The sequence below is a fragment of the Euleptes europaea genome, chromosome 18, assembly GCF_029931775.1.
Source record: "Euleptes europaea isolate rEulEur1 chromosome 18, rEulEur1.hap1, whole genome shotgun sequence".
NCBI classification, from domain to species: Eukaryota; Metazoa; Chordata; class Lepidosauria; order Squamata; family Sphaerodactylidae; genus Euleptes; species Euleptes europaea.
This window is the reverse complement of record NC_079329.1, coordinates 35,015,889-35,036,972: the sequence shown is the minus strand read 5'-3', so window position 1 is coordinate 35,036,972 and position 21,084 is coordinate 35,015,889. Positions and strand designations below refer to the sequence as shown.

The 21,084-nt window shown below is 43.3% G+C and overlaps 1 protein-coding gene across 2 annotated transcripts in view; it reads left to right on the top strand.

Moving 5' to 3' along the window:
• The window catches only part of MED1 (mediator complex subunit 1), a 34,063-nt gene extending 26,462 nt beyond the window's left edge, over positions 1 to 7,601 (top strand). Inside the window, exons 17-18 of one of the 2 annotated variants that reach the window (XM_056863080.1) lie at positions 4,333 to 6,275; positions 6,445 to 6,610. In XM_056863080.1, coding sequence (XP_056719058.1) covers positions 4,333 to 6,275; positions 6,445 to 6,482 — 1,981 coding nt within the window. In that variant the 3' untranslated portion in view covers positions 6,483 to 6,610. Of the gene's footprint in view, positions 1 to 4,332 lie in introns of both variants that reach the window. The other variant, XM_056863079.1, reaches the window with a different exon arrangement.
• Positions 7,602 to 21,084: the final 13,483 nt, after the last annotated feature.

The window sequence follows — 21,084 nt, the reverse complement described above, 5'->3', positions numbered from 1 at the left end:
CATTTCATGGTGACTTTCCCACATGCATGTTTATATAAAACCATTTGGAGAACTAGGGGATCCTGAACTTGTTCTGCCATAGGTTCTGGAGCACCACGCCTGGCCTCATCTACCACTGCAGGGTCCAGTTCTTTCCTTTATTTTCCTTTATTCTGTTCTTTATGCTCATGGACCAACAGGTCATGAGCAAAACAAATTGAATAAATTCAATAATACAGAAATAACCAAACATATAGAAATACAATATCTGGGCAGTACAGGTAAAAGGACATATCATTAAAGGCCATAGATAAAAAAAATTGCCACAGTGAGGGTTACATTTGGATCAGTATCAGCCAATAGCTTTGCAACTATCTCTTGCTTTAGGGCAGGTCCCCACCTCTAAATATATACTGTGATCCATTTGTCTCTGGCGAGATCATGCTTTTTACAATCAACAACAAAAAAAGCCAAACAGTGTCCAAACTCACTGATCCACAATTACAAAATCGCTCAGAAAAGAGAACCTCTGAAAACCTGCCTGCCAACTCCCCCAATGGCAGTGCATTTAATCTGGCCTTGCAGAAAAGCACTCTGTACTTGGGGGCAGTTAAAAACTTACAATAAGCAGGTAGAATCTTTGGAATGGGGAGGCCCAGATGGTATAATGAGTGCTCTGCAGCCAGTGCTCCGTTTGTCAAGTTGCAAGACTCTAAATCTGACTAATTTACATGCAGAGGGATATTCCATTTGTTTTAAAATCTCAAGAGACCAATTCAGTCTCGACAATCCTCAACTAATTTTTGTCATGAACTCTGAAAGCCATCTTTAGCCAGTAAGCACAAATAGCATCCCTCTGAGGAATAAAGAATTTTTAAAGTAAAGGTATATGTTGCAATCCAAGCTTTAGCTTCCAAAGATGGTTCAGCAAATTCCAAACGAATTGCTGGACCAGAAATACATGTTGGCGAGTTGGACATGGAGCGTAAAAAAGAAATTAAGCAGGAATCATACTTTTCATTAACTTTGGCAATAGCCAAAGGTACACCAAATAATAACGACAGGGCTACCTTAGCCTTAAATGCCTGGATAGCAGCTGGAATAGAATTGCCTCCTGAGGAGTGTATGGATTATTTGAGTGTACAGATGCTAGCTTCATGGCAGCGGTCATATGGCTTGTCCAGGACATATTATAGGAAAAAATAATGCCCAGGTAGCGAAATTTATTAACCTGCTCAATTAAGTGGCCATCCATATTCCATGAAAAGTGGCGAGATGGAACACCATTACAATTATAGAGTTTTGTAATGGTGTTCCATCTCGCCACTTTCCGTGGAATATGGATGGCCACTTAATAGAGCAGGTTAATAAATTTCGCTACCTGGGCATTATTTTTTCCTATAATATGTCCTGGACAAGCCATTTGACCGCTGCCATGAAGCTAGCATCTGTACACTACAGTTATACTGTAGTCTTTTGATAATGTATTTCTAAGGACTCTTAGGACCAATAAAATGCAAATGTGTGCTTAGTAGACGTCTTAAACCCACACGAGACCATGAAAGCAACACAGCATCATCTGCATAGAACAAATTTGAAAGAGGTGTCTGGGACAAGTGAGGAGGATGAAGTGTGCAGTTTTCTTCCAGCGAGGTTTAACTCCGAGCTCCTCTTTTCCTTCACCACACTACCATTGTCTTCCCCATCCAGAAACGCACATCTTGGTGCACAGTGCTGCTGCAGCAAGTTCAGAGAACCCCTTGTTTTCTCCTTGCTCCTCATCCCCTTTGATAGTCCTGAAAATAAATTGGGTTGACCCACTTTGGGAAGCCACATTGGATACACTGCACTTTCCCATCAATTCCCATCAAGCCTCTGTGCAGGAGATAAGCCTCCCTGTAGGCCAGCGGTGAAGAAGAGGCTCAACCTCTTGCTTCTTTTGGCTCTTTTTCCCCGGTGGAGCCAGGAGAAGTTATTTCTTCCCTCACAGCAGGACTCAAGTCAAGTAGATTTATTATGGTCCTTAGACCAAACATAAAACTTTTGCAGTTCCAGTGCCTTACTCATTCAGCAGTATAAAAAAAATACATTTTAGTTAAAACACTATACAGAAACATTTCTCTCTTTAAAATGGTTAAAAACTGGTCAACAATATAAGTTTAAACAATCAGTCCTATCAACAACTTTTCATTTCTATTTGGATTTCCAAAATTTTATTTATTTATTTATTATTTAAATTTAAATCCTGCCCTCATTCCCGACAAGCCAGGCTCAGGGTGGCTGACAACACAATACAAAAACATCAATCAAAATCTAAAACATCTATATTAAAACATACCTTAAAATTCATACCACATATTATAAAACAAGATGGCATGATTTCATTTGCTGGGCAGTCCTGACCAGCCAGTAACCCCCAAAACCAGTTGGGGGAAGATGGGGAGGCCAGCAATTTGTAATAATGGAAAGGCTTGCGGCTACCCTCAGGTGGAGGCCTGGCGGAACAGTTCTGTTTTGCGGGCCCTGCGGAACTCATTTAGGTCCCGCAGGGCCCTGATGTTACTTGGTAGTCTGTTCTACCAGGCCGGGGCCAGGGCTGAAAAGGCCCTGGCCCTTGTTGAGGACAGCTGCACACTCAGCAGGCCGGGGACCACCAGCAAGTTGTTGTTCCCTGAGCACAAGGCTCTCTGGGGATATGCCAAGAGAGGTGGTCCCTTAGATACGATAGTCCCACACCATATAAGGCTTTAAAGGTTAAAACCAGCACCTTGAATCTGATCCGATGCTCCAGCTGGAGCCAGTGCAGTTGTTTCAGCATTGGAGTTATGTGCTCTCGCAGTGAAGCCCCAGAAAGGAGCCTCGCCGCAGCATTTTGCACCAGCTGGAGCCTCCTGATCAGTCCTATGGGCAGCTGTACATAGAGTGACAGTAGTCTAGCCTACAGGGACGTCGCATGGATCACTGTGGCTAGATCGGGGTGGGAGAGGTAAGGCACCAGCTGCCAGGCCCGGCGGAGATGGAAAAAGGCCGCCTTGACCACAGCTGTGACCTGGGCCTCCATAGATAAGGAGGCATCCAGGATCACACCCAAGCTGACAGCGGATGAAGGTGTTAAACTCACGCTGTCAAGAGCCAGGAGCCGCACCCCATCCCCAAGCCGCCCCTACCGAGCCACAGGACCTCCATCTTCGATGAATTCAGTTTCAGCCGACTTTTCCTCAACCCACCCAGTCACGGCATCCAAGCACCTGGCCAGTGTGTCTGGGGCCAAAACTTGGCCACCAACTTAGTTACATGAGAAAATTCATCCTTAAGAAGGATGTTAACTAACAGATTCAGGATAACCAGTACTCTTTATCAAAAGAGGGACAAGAATCTTCTCTCTATCCTCCTAGTAACTGCACCTAAGGAGACCGTGTTCCAATGTTTCCAGGTCACCACTGTTGCAGGGACAGAGCCTTTGTGAGAGGGGAGTCTTTTTGAATTTTCCTTCTAATGGTCCATAACTAGGCCACAGCAGGACTATGAACCTGCTGCCTAGTTATGGACCAGCCACAGTGTGCTGACCATGTTTATCCTTTACAGATATCATTTCTGTGTGGAAGAAAGCAGCTGCATGATCATTTGCTGTTTCACTGTGTGCCTGATTGCCCAGTGCTTGTTCACCCCATAAAATAGACAAATATTCTTCCCACTCCCCATATCATAATCCATTGCAGGCACTTTTACCTATACTGAAGTGATGTTTGTAGAAGTCTGTCATGTGTAGAATGGATCTTGGGGGGCTGGGAGCACCCAGGCCTGCTGTTCCTCTCCAAGTACTTGGAGATTTTTTTTTTGCGGGGGAGGGGGGATAATTCCTTAGACCAGGGTTGTCAAACATAAGCCCCACGGGCCGAATCCGGCCTGTGAGCCAGCTGAGGCAGTCACTCCTCCACTCTCAACCTGGGCTGGAAGGTATGGCTCGGCCCCCACCAAGTGACATGTCATATCCGGCCCTCAAACAAATGAGTTCAACACCCCTGCCTTAGACCATATTCACTAGAACAGTAACTTAAGTTTAGCAAATCCTTACTATGCTTCAATTCTGTTCATGAAATGAAGAACCAAGGCAGTGAGGAGAGAGCGTCTTTAATGAGGTGTGTATGTCCCAACTTCATCATAAGAATCTTAGCAGTGTAGGGGAAGCTTTCATGTTTCCCAGGATGCCGCTGCCCTTTTTTCTGTATAAAGGAGACTATAGGGTAGTTTCATGTGCATGTGCTGAACACGATTCTCCTTGGGGGGTGGGATCAGAGCAGGCAAGGCTATCGCTTGACCTCACCGACCTTTTTGCCCCTTTCTGCCTTGCAGATGCATGTCCATTCCCGTGACCATGAGAGCCATCCGCAGAAAAGCCGAGACAATCCAAGCTGACACACCAGCCTTGTCCCTCATCGCTGAGACGGTTGAAGACATGGTGAAGAAAAATTTGCCTCCTGCCAGCAGCCCGGGTTACGGCATGACAACTGGCAACAACCCGATGAGCGGCACCACCACTCCCACCAGCACATTCCCTGGGGGGCCCATCTCCACCCTGTTCAGCATGAGCATGGGCATCAAAGAGCGGCACGACTCAGTGGGCCACGGGGAGGACTTCAGCAAAGTGTCTCAGAACCCCATTCTGACCAGCCTGCTCCAAATCACGGGCAATGTGGGATCCACCATCGGCTCCAGCCCCACCCCTCCTCACCATACCCCTCCCCCGGTGTCGTCTCCTGCAAGCAACACCAAGAACCACCCCATGCTCATGAATTTGCTGAAGGACAATCCCACCCAAGACTTTTCAACCCTCTATGGGAGCAGCCCGCTGGAGAGGCAGAACTCCTCCTCTGGCTCCCCGAGGATGGAAATTGGGCCAGGAGGCAACAAGCAAAAGAAGAAAAAGTCACGTATCCCGGTGGACAAGCCCAAGCATCAGACGGAAGATGACTTCCAAAGAGAGTTGTTTTCCATGGACGTTGACTCCCAAAACCCCATCTTTGATGTCAACATGACTGCCGACACCTTGGACACCCCTCACATTACTCCCGCGCCCAGTCAGTGCAGCACTCCACCGACAACCTATCCCCAGTCCTTACCTCACGCCCAGCCCAGTATTCAGAGAATGGTCCGGCTCTCCAGTTCAGACAGCATCGGCGCCGACGTCACGGATATCCTTTCTGACATAGCTGAAGAAGCATCCAAACTGCCGAGCGCTGGTGAAGATTGCCCTCCTGTTGGAACGCCAGTAAGGGACTCGTCCAGTTCAGGGCATTCCCAGAGCGCCCTGTTTGACCCTGACGTCTTTCAGTCAAACAGCGAAAACCCTTATACTGACCCAGCTGACCTGATTGCCGACGCCACTGTCAGCCCAAACAGTGATTCTTCCAATCAGTTTTTCCCTGACGGAGTTGATTTCAACCCTGATCTCCTGAACAGCCAGAGCCAAAGCGGTTTTGGAGAGGAGTACTTTGACGATAGCAGCCAGAGCGGAGATGCTGATGACTTCAAGGGCTTTGCGCCACAAACGATAAGTACTCTGGGTGTGCAAGTGCTGGGGGGAGATGGAGGGGAGAATAAGTTCAAGGCAAGCAGCCAAGCGGACACGGTCGACTTTAGTATTATCACTGCTGCCAGCAAGGCTCTGGGAACCTCTGATGTCATGGAGCATCATAGCGGAAGCCAGAGCCCCTTGTTGAGTACGGGAGATTTGGGGAAGGAGAAGTTGCAGAAGCGGGTCAAGGAGGGTAATGGATCCGGGAGTTCCTTAACAGGCCCTGGGCTGGATGGCAAGGGAGGAAAACGCAGCCGCACCCCATCCAGCGATGGGAAGAGTAAAGAAAAGGTCCAGAAGCGGAGGAAGGTGGAGCCAGAAGGCAAATCTCCTTCTCATAGTCAATCCACCAGGCCTTTCACCCCACCAGCGAGCACGGGTGGCTCAAAATCTCCCGGAAGTTCAGGCAGGTCTCAGACTCCTCCCGGGGTAGCCACTCCTCCCATCCCCAAAATCACCATCCAGATTCCCAAGGGAACAGTGACTGTTGGCAAACCTTCCCACGGGCAGTACACGAGCAGTGGCTCGGTCTCCTCTTTGAGCAGCAAAAGTCATCACAGTCATTCCTCCTCCTCCTCTTCTTCCTCCTCGTCATCGTCATCCTCGTCCTCTTCGTCTTCCTCATCGGCCTCGGGCAAAATAAAGAGCAGCAAGTCGGACGGCTCTTCTGGATCCAAGATGAGCAGCAGCCTCTACTCGGGCCAAGGCAGCTCTGGATCAGGTCAGTCCAAAAGCTCCGCCCAATCTGTGGGCAAGCCCGGGTCCTCCCCCATCACAAAACACGGCCTCAGCAGCGGCTCTGGAGGTACCAAGATCAAACCTCAAGGGAAGCCATCATCGCTTATGAACCCTTCCATGAGTAAACCAAACATTTCTCCTTCTCATTCTAGACCCTCGGGCGGTTCTGACAAGCTGGCCTCTCCGATGAAACCCGTTCCAGGTACTCCCCCGTCGTCTAAAGCAAAGTCCCCTATTAGTTCCAGTTCTGGAGGTTCACACATGTCTGGGACAGGCTCAAGCATGAAGTCCTCTTCAGGAATGGGGTCCTCCGGTTCCATGTCCCAGAAGCCACCCCCTTCTTCAAACTCTTCGACAGCATCCTCATCTTCCTTTTCATCTGGCAGCTCTTCCATGTCCTCATCTCAGAACCAGCACGGGAGTTCCAAAGGCAAGTCTCCAAGCCGGAACAAGAAGCCATCTTTGACTGCCGTCATTGACAAACTCAAACATGGCGTCGTCACCAGCGGCCCCGGCGGGGAAGACTCCATGGATGGACAGATGGTCCAAAGTTCCAGTTCCTCAAGTCACTCCATGTCCTCCAAGCACAACTTGTCTGGAGGGGAACTGCAAGGGAAGCGTGAGAGAAGCGACAAAGAGAAATCCAAAGTCTCTGTTTCGGGAGGCTCCTCGGACTCTTCCAAGAAGTCATCTGATTCAAAAAGTGTTGGAAGCACTGGAGTGGCCAAGATCATCATCAGCAAGCACGACGGTGGCTCTCCCAGCATTAAAGCCAAAGTTACCTTGCAGAAACCTGGAGAAGCAGGTGGAGATGGTTTAAGGCCTCAGATGACATCTTCCAAAAGCTATGGATCGCCCCTGATAAGCGGGTCCACTCCGAAGCATGAGCGCTGTTCTCCCAGCCACAGCAAATCTCCCGCGTACACCCCCCAAAATATCGACAGCGAGAGCGAGTCGGGATCGTCCATCGCAGAGAAATCCTATCAGAACAGCCCCAGCTCTGACGACGGCATCAGGCCTCTTCTGGAATACAGCTCAGAAAAACACAAGAAGCACAAAAAGGAGAAGAAGAAAGTGAAAGATAAAGACCGGGACAGGGACCGCGACAAAGAGAGGGACAAAAAGAAAACTCACAGCATGAAGCCGGAGAGCTGGTCTAAATCCCCCATCTCTTCGGAGCAATCTCTGTCTATGACAAGCAGTGCCATTCTCACATCCGACAGGCCGTCTCGGCCCAGCCCTGATTTTTTGATTGGGGAGGAAGATGATGACCTGATGGACGTTGCCCTGATAAGAAATTAGTAATATTTTTTTTTTTTTTTTTTTGCTGAGGGGGTTTCATTTTTTTTCTTTAGGGATATTTTTTTAAGTCTCAGGCATGTGGAGCACCCAGACGGGTTCTAATAAAAACTAAGAAACATCCATGGATGGAGTATAGTTAACAAGAAATATTTTTTAGCTCTTGGGAAATGTCATGACCAGAGCCTACACACAGTTGTAGCTAGTGAAACAGATGCCCCCCTCTCTGAGGAGCTGCATACCTGTGGACTAGCACAATGGAACTGAAATTCAGGCAAATGGTAAAACAGTTCTCCTGTTTTGTTTTGTTTTTAAATCAGGATCAATTTTTTTCTGTCTCACCACAACTTTCTAGGAATGTTTCCATTTTTGGAGCATATTTTGTAAAGTTTTTAGCAGTTGATGTGGGTTTCATAATTCACATTTAGCAAAAGAGGAAGAAAAAAGTATTCTTTAAAAAAATGAAAAGAGCTTGTTCAGTGCCTGACATCTGCCCAGTTTTCCCCCAGGGTGCTGACTGCCATGTCCTGGAGTCTCTGTGTGTTTAAGGGATAGCGCCATTTTATTTAGCCTTCATCCAAACGGTGAAGTATTTTGGCATCTCTGTGCTACATACCTTTGAGGCGATTCAATTGAAGTCATTTGTGATAACAATCGTTTTCAGGCCTGGGCCACAAGCCCTGCTGGCTTTCATGTGTTCCTTCTGCATTACAATTGGATGATGTTGAACTTCAGCTTGGTAAGAGAGGAAGTGAGAGTTTGGTCAGAACCTTTTGACCATGGAATTTTGGACTTCCTAGCCCCTGTAGTCTTGATGTGGATACAGTTTACCTGGGAGAGGATACTATTAATATAAGTATGTAACTGGTCCTCTGTGAATCCACCTCATTAGCATTATGGGCATGAGGTCAGTTACCCCTTTGGCATGGTAGCCAGTGAGTCTTTGAGATCGAATGGGGAGGAGTCAGTAGCACAATGTCTTCCTGTAGCAGTGTCACTGCAGCTCCTGGGAGAGGGAAAGTGACTGGTGTTGACTGCCCCTGCATGACTCCAATGCTCCTTCTTTACCAGAAGAGCATGGGGGAAAGTTATGCTGGAGCAGCGCACATGACAATGAGGTAATACAGGAACTGGCCTCCCGTTAAGGATGTGTGCTTAGCTAATGTGTCCTTCTTTCCCCATCTTGTTACAAGTACAATTCTCAGAAACTTTCCCTCAACCACATACCATCTGTATCCAGTGCTGCCATAGTGGATTAAAATTCCCCTTTAGAATTTACCTAGCTGTCACAGGCCCTGAGCTAATGCTCTGCTAGTTTCCAGTGTGTGTGCAGAGCTGTGAGTGAATAGCCAATGCTTCATTCTCCAGTGTTCTCAGATGAGCCACTTCACCTTATTCCCAAGAACAGGGTGGCTCCTCCTCAGAACTCCTCGCGTACACCCGGGGTGAAAGCCTAAGCATGTGGACAGTGTTTGGCCACTCATCCTGAGCATGGTTGTGGTCGCAGGGCAGTGCGGTGCCTAACCATATGTCCAAAACTATTTGTACCCATACAGGTTAGTATGGGATGGATCTGACTCACCATGGTTTCTCTGCGATGGAGAATATGCGAAGTTTCAGGGACACAAAGACTGCAGAGTTTCTCCAGACTTGCGCTCCTACTTCCTGTGTTTCAGATGTAGGGGAAATGGTCAGGGACTCCTAACATGTGACTGTGGGTGCCCCTGCAGCCTATGAACTACCAAGAGTTTTAATTGCAATATCCTTTGCAGTGGCAGCCACATCTTGATACATAATTGTGTGCCTGGTTAGGCTATGGCCCATTTGTCATCTATTCAGTTGACCACAGTGTGCTTTTTTGTTGAGCTCTAAAAAGTGGGAGTTGAGCTCTAAAAAGGTTTCACTTTTCAAGACATCAGGAAAATGTACAGCCACAGCTTTTGAATAGTATTTTTCACTGCAGGGAACTTTTTATAGTGTCTGTAGCTTCAGTAAGTTGAATGGTATTGTTGGAAGAGTTGGTTGCAAGGATGAAGGCTGAGTTGCAATGGGATATAGTTGGTTCTTCAATTACGGATAGCATCTAAGAAGTTAAAATAGGTATTGGCTCCTGGATTGTGATCCTACTAGATCTTTGAGAGCAGCTGACCAGTTCTGGTGCCAAAGACTTTTGAGTGAATAATTATCCTCACTCAGTTGCAGACTTTTGAGTGTCAGAAAGCTGCTTTAGGTTAAGAACGGGACGGGCCCAAAACAGCCTCCCATGTGCTCCTGTTCACTCAAGACCGAACCCTTACAGGCCATAAAAGAGTGTTCTCTCCCCCATCCCTCCTTGGTTCACAGGCATTCTCCGTGCTCGGCCCCTCCGTTTCTCCTAATGGTCTGGCACATTGAGTGCTCATCTGACACAGACAGTGCCTACCCCCAGAAGCTTCCCCATGGGCTCTGAAAGAGCCTTGTCCCCTTCCCTCCTGGGTATTCTACACCAGGCAATTACAGGAAACGGGAGACCTGCCTGCAAAGAACAGTTCTACCGATGATTGATATGTCAGTATCACAAAGTCTGCTTCTTTGTTAATGGTTTCATTATTTTACTTTTTAAAATGCATTTGCTTGTTCACAATATTTTACATTGTTCAGTATTAGAAAGTAAAAGTAAAACGAAAGAAAACAGGGAAGAGCCACACCTCTCAATCTTGGGTGAAGCCGCTTACACTGAGGTTAAAAGGCTAGTTCTTTCCTTAAAACCTGTAAATAATATGCCCTTTTCTGTTATTTTGTCAACAATTGTATAGCTAACTGCTGCATCTGGTGACTGAGTGGGGGGAAGAGTTATAATACTGACTTTTACTTTTGGGGAGTACTTCAAAGAACATGTTAGTTTTACAAGCAAATAAATGTGTTTGGTAAAGAAAAGAGTTTGTCTCAAATCATTGCTCTTAAAAGTTGTTGGCTTCCTTGGGGGAAGTTCCGGTTGTCAAAATGGGGACCTTTGACGTGTGGGCTTTTAAATCTTGCTGGCAGTGCCCTCCCAACACTGACTGTTGGTTTTTATTGCAGTTGTTAATTTAGCACCAAATGTGCTGTAGGGGCCATACTGAGGACAGAAGTGGGGATTTCATCTATTCAAGGCTAGAGGCAGAGAGAAAGTGTGTGTGCTAATTAGAAAGTCATTTCAGGTGGCCTCATTGGCCCAAAGCAAAATCCCAAAACAGAAACCATGTAATACCTCTTAAGACCAACCAAAATAATCCCAAACAGCCTGCAAGATTTTGAGTTCTGCAGAATTCTTCGCCAATCTGGATGTTTTAAAAGGGATGAGGGGTGATATTTATTTATTTTATTGGACTTACAGCCCGCTGACCCCAGCAAACGCAAGGCTCAGAGCGGCTTACAGAATAATAAATATACAACATACAATAAAACATCCTAACATATAAAATCAGTTGGTTAAATGGCCCTTAAAGATAATAAAATGTACCATCAATATTTCAGTGGCGCTAAACTTGCAATATAAGGCCACAGTATGGCCTGTGATAGCCCATGTAAGATGCAGTGCCTGCAGATGAAGTGGAAGCTTTCCCGGCTGAGTGGAGTAGAATAGGATGGGGAGGCCAGCATTAAAAAAGAAACCGTCACTGGCCTCAACCGCAAGCCTGGCAGAATAGCTCTGATTTGCAGACCCTGCGGAATTCCATAAGGTCCCACAGAGCCCTGGTCTCAGAGAGACTATTCCACCTGGTAGGGGTCAGGGCAGAAAAAGCCAAGGCCAGCCGGACACTCTGGGCCAGGGACCACCAGAAAATTAGTATTTGAAGATCTTAACATTCTCTGGGGAACATGATAGGAGAGGCGGTCCTGTAGTTATGAAGGTCCCAGACTGTAACGCTTTAAAGGTCATAACCAACACCTTAAATCTGATCCGATATTCCAGCTGGAGCCAGTGCAGATGGTAAAGCACTGGCTTAACGTGCTCACAGCGGGTTCCCCATGAGGAGCCTCAGCACTACACCAGCTGGAGTCTCCAAATTGGTTTCAAGGGCAGCCCTACATTGAGCGAGTTGCAGTAATCTAGTCTGGAGGTGACGGTAGCATGGATCACAGTGGCTAAGTCAGGGCGGGAGAGGTAAGGTTCCAGGCCCGACAGAGATGGTAAAAAGCTGTTGGGGCCATGGTTGTGACCTGTGCCTCCACTGACAAGGAGGCATTCAGCATCACACTCAGGCTCCTGACCGCAGGCATAGGTGTTAACTACATGCTGTCAAGAGCCAGGAGCCAGCATCCTGCCCCAAAGCCACCCCAGCTGAGCCACAGAACCTCCGTCTTGGATGGACTCAGTTTCAGCCGGTTTGTCTTAGCAGTAGTGTGTGTGAAAAGGCTCTTGGGGTCTAGACCAAACACTGAACAAGAGTCAGCAGTGTGATGTGGTAGCTAAAAAGGCAAATGCGATCTTGGGCTGTATCAACAGAAGTATAATGTCCAGATCACACAAAGTGATGGTATCGCTTTACTCTGCTCTGGTTAGACCTCACCTAGAGTACTGTGTTCAGTTTTGGACGCCACAATTTAAGAAGGATGTAGACAAGCTGGAACGTGCCCAGAGGAGGGCAACAAAGATGGTGAGGGGTCTGGAGACCAAGTCCTATGAGGAAAGGTTGAAGGAGCTGGGTGTGTTTAGTTTGAAGAGGAGAAGACTGAGGGAATATGATAACCATGTTCAAGTGCTTGAAGGGCTGTCATATAGAGGATGGTGGCGAGTTGTTTTCTGTTGCCCCAGAAGGTCGGGGCAAACGGGTTGAAATATTCTGTCTAGACATTAGGAAGAATTTTCTACCAGTTAGAGCGGTTCCTCAGTGCAACAGTCTTCCTCGGGAGGTGGTAAGCTCTCCTTCCATGGAGGTTTTTAAGAAGAGGCTAGATGGCCATCTGTCAGCAATGCTGATTCTATAACCTTAAGCAGATGATGAGAGGAAGGGCATCTTGGCCATCTTCTGGGCATGGAGTAGGGGTCACTGGGGGTGTGCAAGGGTAATTGTGAATTTCCTGCATTGTGCAGTGGGTTGGACTAGATGACCCTGGTGATCCCTTCCAACTCTGATTCTTACCTTTCAGTCACGTCATCCAAGCACCTGGCCAGTGTGTCCGGAGAGGAGTCCGGATGGCCATCCATCAACAAATAAAGCTGGGTGTCATCAGCATCTGATGACAACCCAGCCCGAAACTCCTGACAAGCTGTGCAAGAGGGTGCATATAGATGTTAACATAGGAGAAAGAATCACCCCTTGTGGAACCCCACACACCAAGGAGCGCTGCTGCGATATCTCCTCCTTTAGCGCCACACTCTGTCCCCGACCCTGGAGGAAGGAGCGCAGCCATTGAAGGACTGAACCCTGGGTATTTCAGCCTGTGATCTTAAGGCCTGGTCTTTCCATCATCTTTCATATCATGCTGAGCAGGTATGTAGATTTGAAATGCTGTTGGAGTCGGGTTGCCCCTCTTGGCCTTTTGGGAAGAAGAAGCAACACGGAGACAGCGGATGTGTACAAGATGAGAAAACAGGTGATAGTGAAGATGCAGTATTTTATAAATTGTTCTGTAATGTCTTTCTCTTTAAAGCTGACTTTGTCCATTATCCTGACACCTGTTATTGTCTTCTTTTCCATTTGTTTTCTAAGATAATAGGCTAAGTATTTCCCGGGTGTATTTGCATGTTCAAAAAACTATTGTTTTGCAAACAGGATTTTCTTTTGCATCTCTTCCGTATCTAGCAGATCGATTTCTGTTTTTATCTTTTTTATTTCTTTCAAGATGCTTCATTTGCCAACTTTAGCATGTTGTTCTAGTTTTTGAAGCTCTTCTATCAAATGTTCTCTATGCTCTCTTTTGTTTTTTAAGTTTAGAATTAACAGCAATCAATCTTCCTCTCATAAAAGCTTTACTAGCATCCCACACCGTTCTGTTTGAGACTTCCGACGAGCAATTTATCTCAAAAAATAACTTCTTTTTTCAATAGCAAATTATTATCAAGTCTCCATCTTCTAGTTCCCGATCTCTCATATTTCCAAGTCAATTCAATTGAATCATGATCTGAAAGCAGTTTAGGTAAGACTTCTACAGTTTCTAAATTGTTTGACAACGTCTTCGAAAGATAATAAATGGAGCTCATATCGAAGTACTTTAGCTCTTATAACTGAGAAGGCCGCAGATCAGAGCCCCTTGGAGTATGGGGTTCTACAAGGGGTGATTCTTTCTCCTATGTTAACATCTATATGCACCCTCTTGCCAAACCCAGTCAGGAGTTTCGGGCTGGGTTGTCATCAGATGCTGATGACACCCAGCTTTATCTGTTGATGGACGGCCATCCGGACTCCTCTCCGGACACACTGGCCAGGTGCTTGGATGACGTGACTGAAACGTTAGAATCATAGAGTTGGAAGGGATCACCAGGGTCATCTAGTCCAACCCCCTGCACAATGCAGGAAATTCACAACTACCCCCCCACACCCCCAGTGACCCCTACTCCATGCCCAGAAGATGGCCAAGATGCCCTCCCTCTCATCATCTGCCTAAGTTCATAGAATCAGCATTGCTGAAAGATGGCCATCTAGCCTCTGCTTAAGAACCTCCATGGAAGGAGAGCTTACCACCTCCAGAGAAAGACTGTTCCACTGAGGAACCGCTCTAACTGGTAGAAAATTCTTCCTAATGTCTAGACAGAAAATTTCAACCCGTTGGTTCTGCCCCGACCTTCTGAGGCAACAGAAAACAACTCGCCACCACCCTCTATATGACAGCCCTTCAAGCACTTGAAGATCTTCTCCTCTTCAGGCTAAACATACCCAGCTCCTTCAACCTTTCCTCATAGGATTTGGTCTCCAGACATCTCTCCATCTTTGTTGCCCTCCTCTGGTCATGTTCCAGCTTGCCTACATTCTTCTTAAATTGCAGTGCCCAAAACTGAACACAGTGCTCTAGGTGAAGTCTAACCAGAGCAGAGTAAAGCGATACCATCACTTCGTGTGATCTGGACATGGACACTATACTTCTGTTGATATAGCCCAAGACCACATTTGCCTTTTTAACTACCGCATCACACTGCTGACTCATGTTCAGTGTTTGGTCTACTAAGACCCAAGATCCTTTTTGCACACACTACTGCTAAGACAAGTCTCCCCCATCCTATAATTATGCATTTGATTTTTCCTACCTAAATGCAGAACTTTACATTTACCTTTGTTGAAGTGCATTTTATTAGTTTTAGCCCAATTCTCCAGCCTGTCAAGATCATCCTCTACCCTGGCTCTGTCTTCTACCATATTTGCTACCCCTCCCAATTTAGAATCATCGGCAAATTTAATAAGCATCCCCTCTATTCCTTCATCCAAATCATTTATAAAGATGTTGAACAGAACAGAAATCGATCTGCTAGATACGGAAGAGATGCAAAAGAAAATCCTGTTTGCAAAACAATAGTTTTTTGAACATGCAAATAGACCCGGGAAATACTTAGCCTATTATCTTAGAAAACAAATGGAAAAGAAGACAATAACAGGTGTCAGGATAATGGACAAAGTCAGCTTTAAAGAGAAAGACATTACAGAACAATTTATAAAATACTCTGAGAATCTATATCAATCCCACCTGAACGGTCATAATCAAGATGAAATAGATAATTACATCAAAGATTCTAAGATAAAAATATTTGAAAATGATGACTCTTGGTGGAATCAGAACATTACTATGCAAGAGATTATCTCAGCTATTATAAGACAAAAAATGGATAAAGCTTCTGGACCGGATGGTCTGACAGCACGATATTACCGATGCTTTGAAGAAGAATTGACTTTACACCTCCAAAAACTGCTGAATGATATTCCACAAACTGGGAAATGTCCAGACTCGTGGCAAGAAGCTCACATTACATTAATACACAAAGAATGCAACGATCTTCAAAAACCAGCTTACTACAGACCTATATCTTTGTTAAATGTGGATTATAAAATTTTTGCTTCTATTCTGGCTGATAGACTAAAGAAGAAAATAGAACAAGTAATATATCCAGATCAGACCGGTTTCATTCCAAAAAGACTTATGCGTGACAACATATGCTTTATTATTAATACTATAGAACGTGTAAAACAGAAGCAGCTTTTATGTTTCTGGATGCCAAAAAAGCTTTCGATAATATTCAATTTTTATTGAAGACTTTACAACAGCTAAATTGCGGTAACAAATTTTATCAATGGATTCAGAGCATTTATCAGCAACAGTCAGCAAGATTGGTTATTAATGGCAAATTATCAGAAAAATTTGAAATTAAGAAAGGCACTAGACAAGGATGCCCACTTTCGTCGTTATTATTCAATGTGGCCTTAGAAGTACCGGTACTAGCAACCAGAATAAGACAAGATGAGAAGATTGGTGGACTAAAAGTTGATGGAGAGGAATCCAAATTAAAATGCTATGCTGGTGATGTGGTCTTAACGGAGAATCCTACAGAGTCAATAGAACATCTTATGGAGGAAATAGAGAAATATGGTCGAGTATCGGGATATAGAATAAATAAAAACCAGACAAAGATCATTTTATAGAATCTGGATAACTTGGAAAAACAGACCATACAGTCTTTAACGGGATGTGAGATAACAGAAGAAGCGGTTAGATATCTTGGAATACACATCACTGGGAAAAATCTTACATTGTTAAAAGATAACTACCTTAAAACATGGTTGACAATACAGCAAGATTTAAAAAGATGGACAAAACTCAATTTATCGTGGATGGGGAGAATCGCAGTAATTAAGATGAACCTATTACCAAGATTGATATTTCTTTTTCAAATGCTTCCAATACAAATCGAGGAGAAGTTGTTAAAACAGTGGCGGGAAAGAAACCAAGAATTAATTTTAGAATAATGCAAGATGAAAAGTAAAGAGGTGGACTTGCATTACCGAATATCAAGCTTTATCACCAAGCGGCAGGATTATCATGGATTGAGGACTGGATAAAGAAACCAGATCAAGCAAATCTGAACATTGAAAAGGGCACATGGAACAAGGGATTTCATTATTACTTATGGAAGGCTAAGAACTCAGAAATCTTCAGAGAGAAACATGTTATTAAAGATGGATTGATGAAGACATGGCTTAAAAATAAAAACAGATTAAGTCTAGCACCTCCAAGGATAATGTCTCCCACAGATACATATCTAACCAAGGGAGAGAAGAAGAATGTAGATATGGTGAAATATCAAGATATGCTAAATGAGACCTATTAAACGATATTCCAGTTTTCTTTTTATGTTGCCATAAATCAACTTATTGGTTTCTCTTATAACCTTTTCCCAAATTTTTTTAACTAAATCACAAGTCTACCAAACATGAAGAAATGTACCTTTACATTCTTTACATCTCCAGCATTTATCAGAAATAGAATTATCCATTTTAGCCAACCTCTCTGGAGTCATATATCACCTATAAAACATCTTATACATGTTCTCTCTTATACTACTTGCGATTGTCCTCCAGCTGGATAGCATGTCCTACATCTACTGCCCACGCAGTCATAACCTTTTTAACTCTTTCTTGTTCTAAATTATAAGCTAATATTAATTGATACATTTTAGCTATCATACCTTTATTTTCTGATTCTAGTATTACCTCCAAAGTATTTTTATCTATAAACCCTAGCTTTTGATCTTTTTGAAATATCATTTAATTGGAAATATTTAAACCAATCTAAAATACCTAACTCTCCCTTACTTTTTAATTTCCATTGGCCATTTTCATATTGTAAATATTCCCTATACGTCTTACAATATAGATCAGGATTAGGTCCTCTTCTTGAAAAGGCCTCCAAAGGTCTAAGCCATCCCGGCGTTTTAAATTCAAAACCCTTTTTTATATCTTCCAGACTTGTAACAAACTCGCTCTAATAATATGATGGAGAAAGAGGACAACCCTGTCTAGTACCTTTCTGAATCTCTATCTTCTGTGTCTCTTCCCCATTTATTAATAGAGTTGAGAATTATATATACTGTCTATAGCCCTTCTAAATTTAGGACCGAAATTTATATATTGCAGCACTTTTTTCATAAAATTCCAGTGGGCATTATCAAATGCTTTTTCAGCATCGAGAAAAAATAATGCTAATTGCAGGTCAGGTTTTTGTTCTGCTAATTCTATTAAGTCCAGCACTACTCTAACATTGTGACTAATTTGTCTCCCCGGTAAAAAACCCGCCTGATCCTCGTGAATTATCTCATTGAGTACAATCTTCAATCTGCTTGCCAAAATATCAGCAAACAATTTGTTAGGGATTCAGTCGGGGCAGTTAAAGGGTTAACTTGTTTACATCAGTAGTTTAGATAGTCTCAAGGTGATGATGTTAATGACAGATGTAAGTATTCTATTGGCTAGAGAATCACGATTGCAAACGTGCAGGAAGGCACGGAGTCAGAATTGTTTTATTACTCTGTTCTTTTGTTAAAGGTGTGAAACTTTGGAGCAGGATGTGTCAGTTACTTTTTGAATCTCACAGAAGCAAGATGCCTGTTCTTAGCTCTCCTGAGCTGGGACACAGACAAAGGGATTTAAGCCATAGTACCTGCTAGAATCTGTAGCAAGTTTTATAGGGAACTAGATAGAAAGATTGTTATTTGTTTTACTCCATGTTACCCTTCCTGAATTTTAGTACAGTAAAGGAGTTTTTTTGTTTGTTTGATTAAGAAACAAGTCTTTGACTCTGTTTTATTGTGTGCTTGACCTGAATTCTTTCTAACCGCAATCACGATTCATTGGGCCTCTTAACAAACCCCAACACAATTTTTAATCCTTATTACAGGGAGGTGGAGGAGGATGAAAGTGTCATACAAGGCATGGTGGTAACAGTTTATAGAATCAACTCTGCCTATGCTAGGATAAACAAAGTACCCAGAGATTGTGTAATCCAGCTACAAGCCAAAAGTTATAGGGATCTCATACTTCGTCAACACTACCAAAATCCTCTGACAATTGGGGGAACAAAGTTATATCTCATGAAGGAAATCCCTCCAAGAATTCTGAGAAAAAGAAAGGATTTTAAATTTCTCACAGAGAGACTAAATCTCAATCAGATCCAATTTCATTGGGAAACACCGCAAGGAGTGTCTTTCTCATACAAGGGAAAAAGACACAGAATTTTTGATACCCTGAAGGCAGAAGAATTCCTACGACGTTATGACAAGGAGCTTAAAAAAGGGAAGACTCCACAAGACCTGAGAGAACCAGAAGACCAGAAGAAATCAGAAGCAAGTGGAGGGGCAACAGGAGAAGAAGATTCTGATACTTCTTAAATTTAGAATAAGAGGGAGGCGGTTAATGGTGGGACTGAGTATAATTTGATTTGTTTATTTAGAGGGATGTAGAAGGGGGTGGGAAAATAGTGGGGGCTTTTAAAAATAATTTTATTATGTTTTTTCTTTAATAATGCAACATTTATGAGCACTTGCTTTTTTTTTCTTTTTAGATGCTAGTTTAAGTATATTTTAGAAATCGATGTCTATTAAGATATTATCTTGGAATATTAATGGGTCTAATTCCCCAAATAAGAGGGGAAAGATTTTTCAGCATTTTAAAAAACTAAACTCTGATGTTATTTGTTTGTTGCATATGCTACAGAAAGATGCACACTGGTTAGAATGCAACAGACTGGGAAGTTTGTTTACGGCCTGTAATGGTAAAAAAAAGAAGAAAAAAAAAGAATGGGGTGGCTTTTATGTGGCAAAGTATTTGGAACCAGAATTAATCTATAAAGAGGAAGAAGGTGGAATATTAATTATAAAAATAACTATACAGTCTCAAGACATTATTCTTATAGGATTATATGTACCAAACAAAAATAAAAAGCAATTCTTTTTGGAAATGGGACCTATATTGGCGGAATTTGGAGATGATAGAACGATATGGTTAGGGGATTTTAATGGGGTGACAGACCCTGGTATAGATAGAAGTAGGAAAGAGAAAAGGGAAGGGAAACTTCCGGATGCTTTTTGGAATTTGGTTAACCATTGGAAAATGTATGATACTTGGAGAAGTAGAAATTTTACAAGAAAAGGTTACACATTCTTCTCAGATAGACACCTCTCCTTATCAAGAATTGACATGATTTGGGCCTCAGTGGCCCTAATGAACAAGTTAGAGGAGACAGAAATTCTACCAAAGGTTTTATCAGATCATAATGCAATGATAAACAGAAAACGGGCTATGATAAACGGAAAATACTGAGGATTAATGAAAATTTATTGAGGAAGGAGTGTAAGGAAAAAATACAGCTAGCTATATAAGATTATTTAATTAATAATGTAGATAGGGGAACCGCAGATATAGTGGTATGGGATGCTGGGAAGGCAGTTATAAGAGGGATCCTGATTCAACACAACTCAATCTGGTATAAGAAAAAGAAATTTAAAAAGTCTCTTTTAGAGGAGATTAGGCAAAAAGAGAGTCTCCTAATAAAGAATATGGATAAAATTAGTAGACAAAGAATACAGAATGACATAAAGGTTTTACAGCGACAATATACAGTTTTGATTACAACACAGATTGAAAAAAAGGTTTTGTTTAATAAGCAGAGATTTTTTGAACATGGGAATAAAGCAGGTAAATTACTTGCCTGGCAACTGAAAAAGACTTATGAGAAAGAACCAATTTTAAAAATTAAAAGAGGGGGAGCTATAACAACTGACCCCAAATATATCCAAAAAACATTTTTAGAATATTATACTAGGTTATATACAAGAGGGGCTGTAGACGAACAAAAAATTGAGTTATATCTGTTCGAAAATAAATGTAAAGAGATTAGTCAAACACTACAAAATATTTTGGAAGAACCTATAACTCAGGAGGAATTAAATAAAGCCATTAATAAAAGTAAACCTAATAAATCACCAGGCCCTGATGGGTTCACAGCTAGTTATTATAAATGTTTTAAAGATCTCCTTAGTCCACTATTATTGAGGGTTATGAAAGCTAGTCTGGAGACAGGAACGATACCACAAACGTGGAAACAGGCCAATATTACCCTTATACCAAAGCCAGAAACAGATCATACAGAAGTTAAAAATTATAGACCTATCCCAATTATAAGATTCTATGATCTCTCCAAACTGGAGGAATGGGCATTAAAATGGCAAATGAAATTCTGTGTGAGCAAGTGCAAATTGATGCATATTGGGGCAAAAAATCCCAACTTCACATATACACTGATGAGATCTGTGCTGGCAGCGACAGACCAAGAAAGGGATACGGTAGTGGATAGCTTGATGAAGATGTCAACCCAGTGTGCAGCTGCTGTGAAAAAAGGAAATTCCATGCTGGCCATAATTAGTCAAAGAATAGAGAATAAAACTGCTGCTATCATACTGCCCTTGAACAACTCTATGGTGAGACCACACTTGGAATGCTGTGTACAGTTCAGGTCACCACACCTAAAAAAGGTTACTGCAGAGCTTGAGA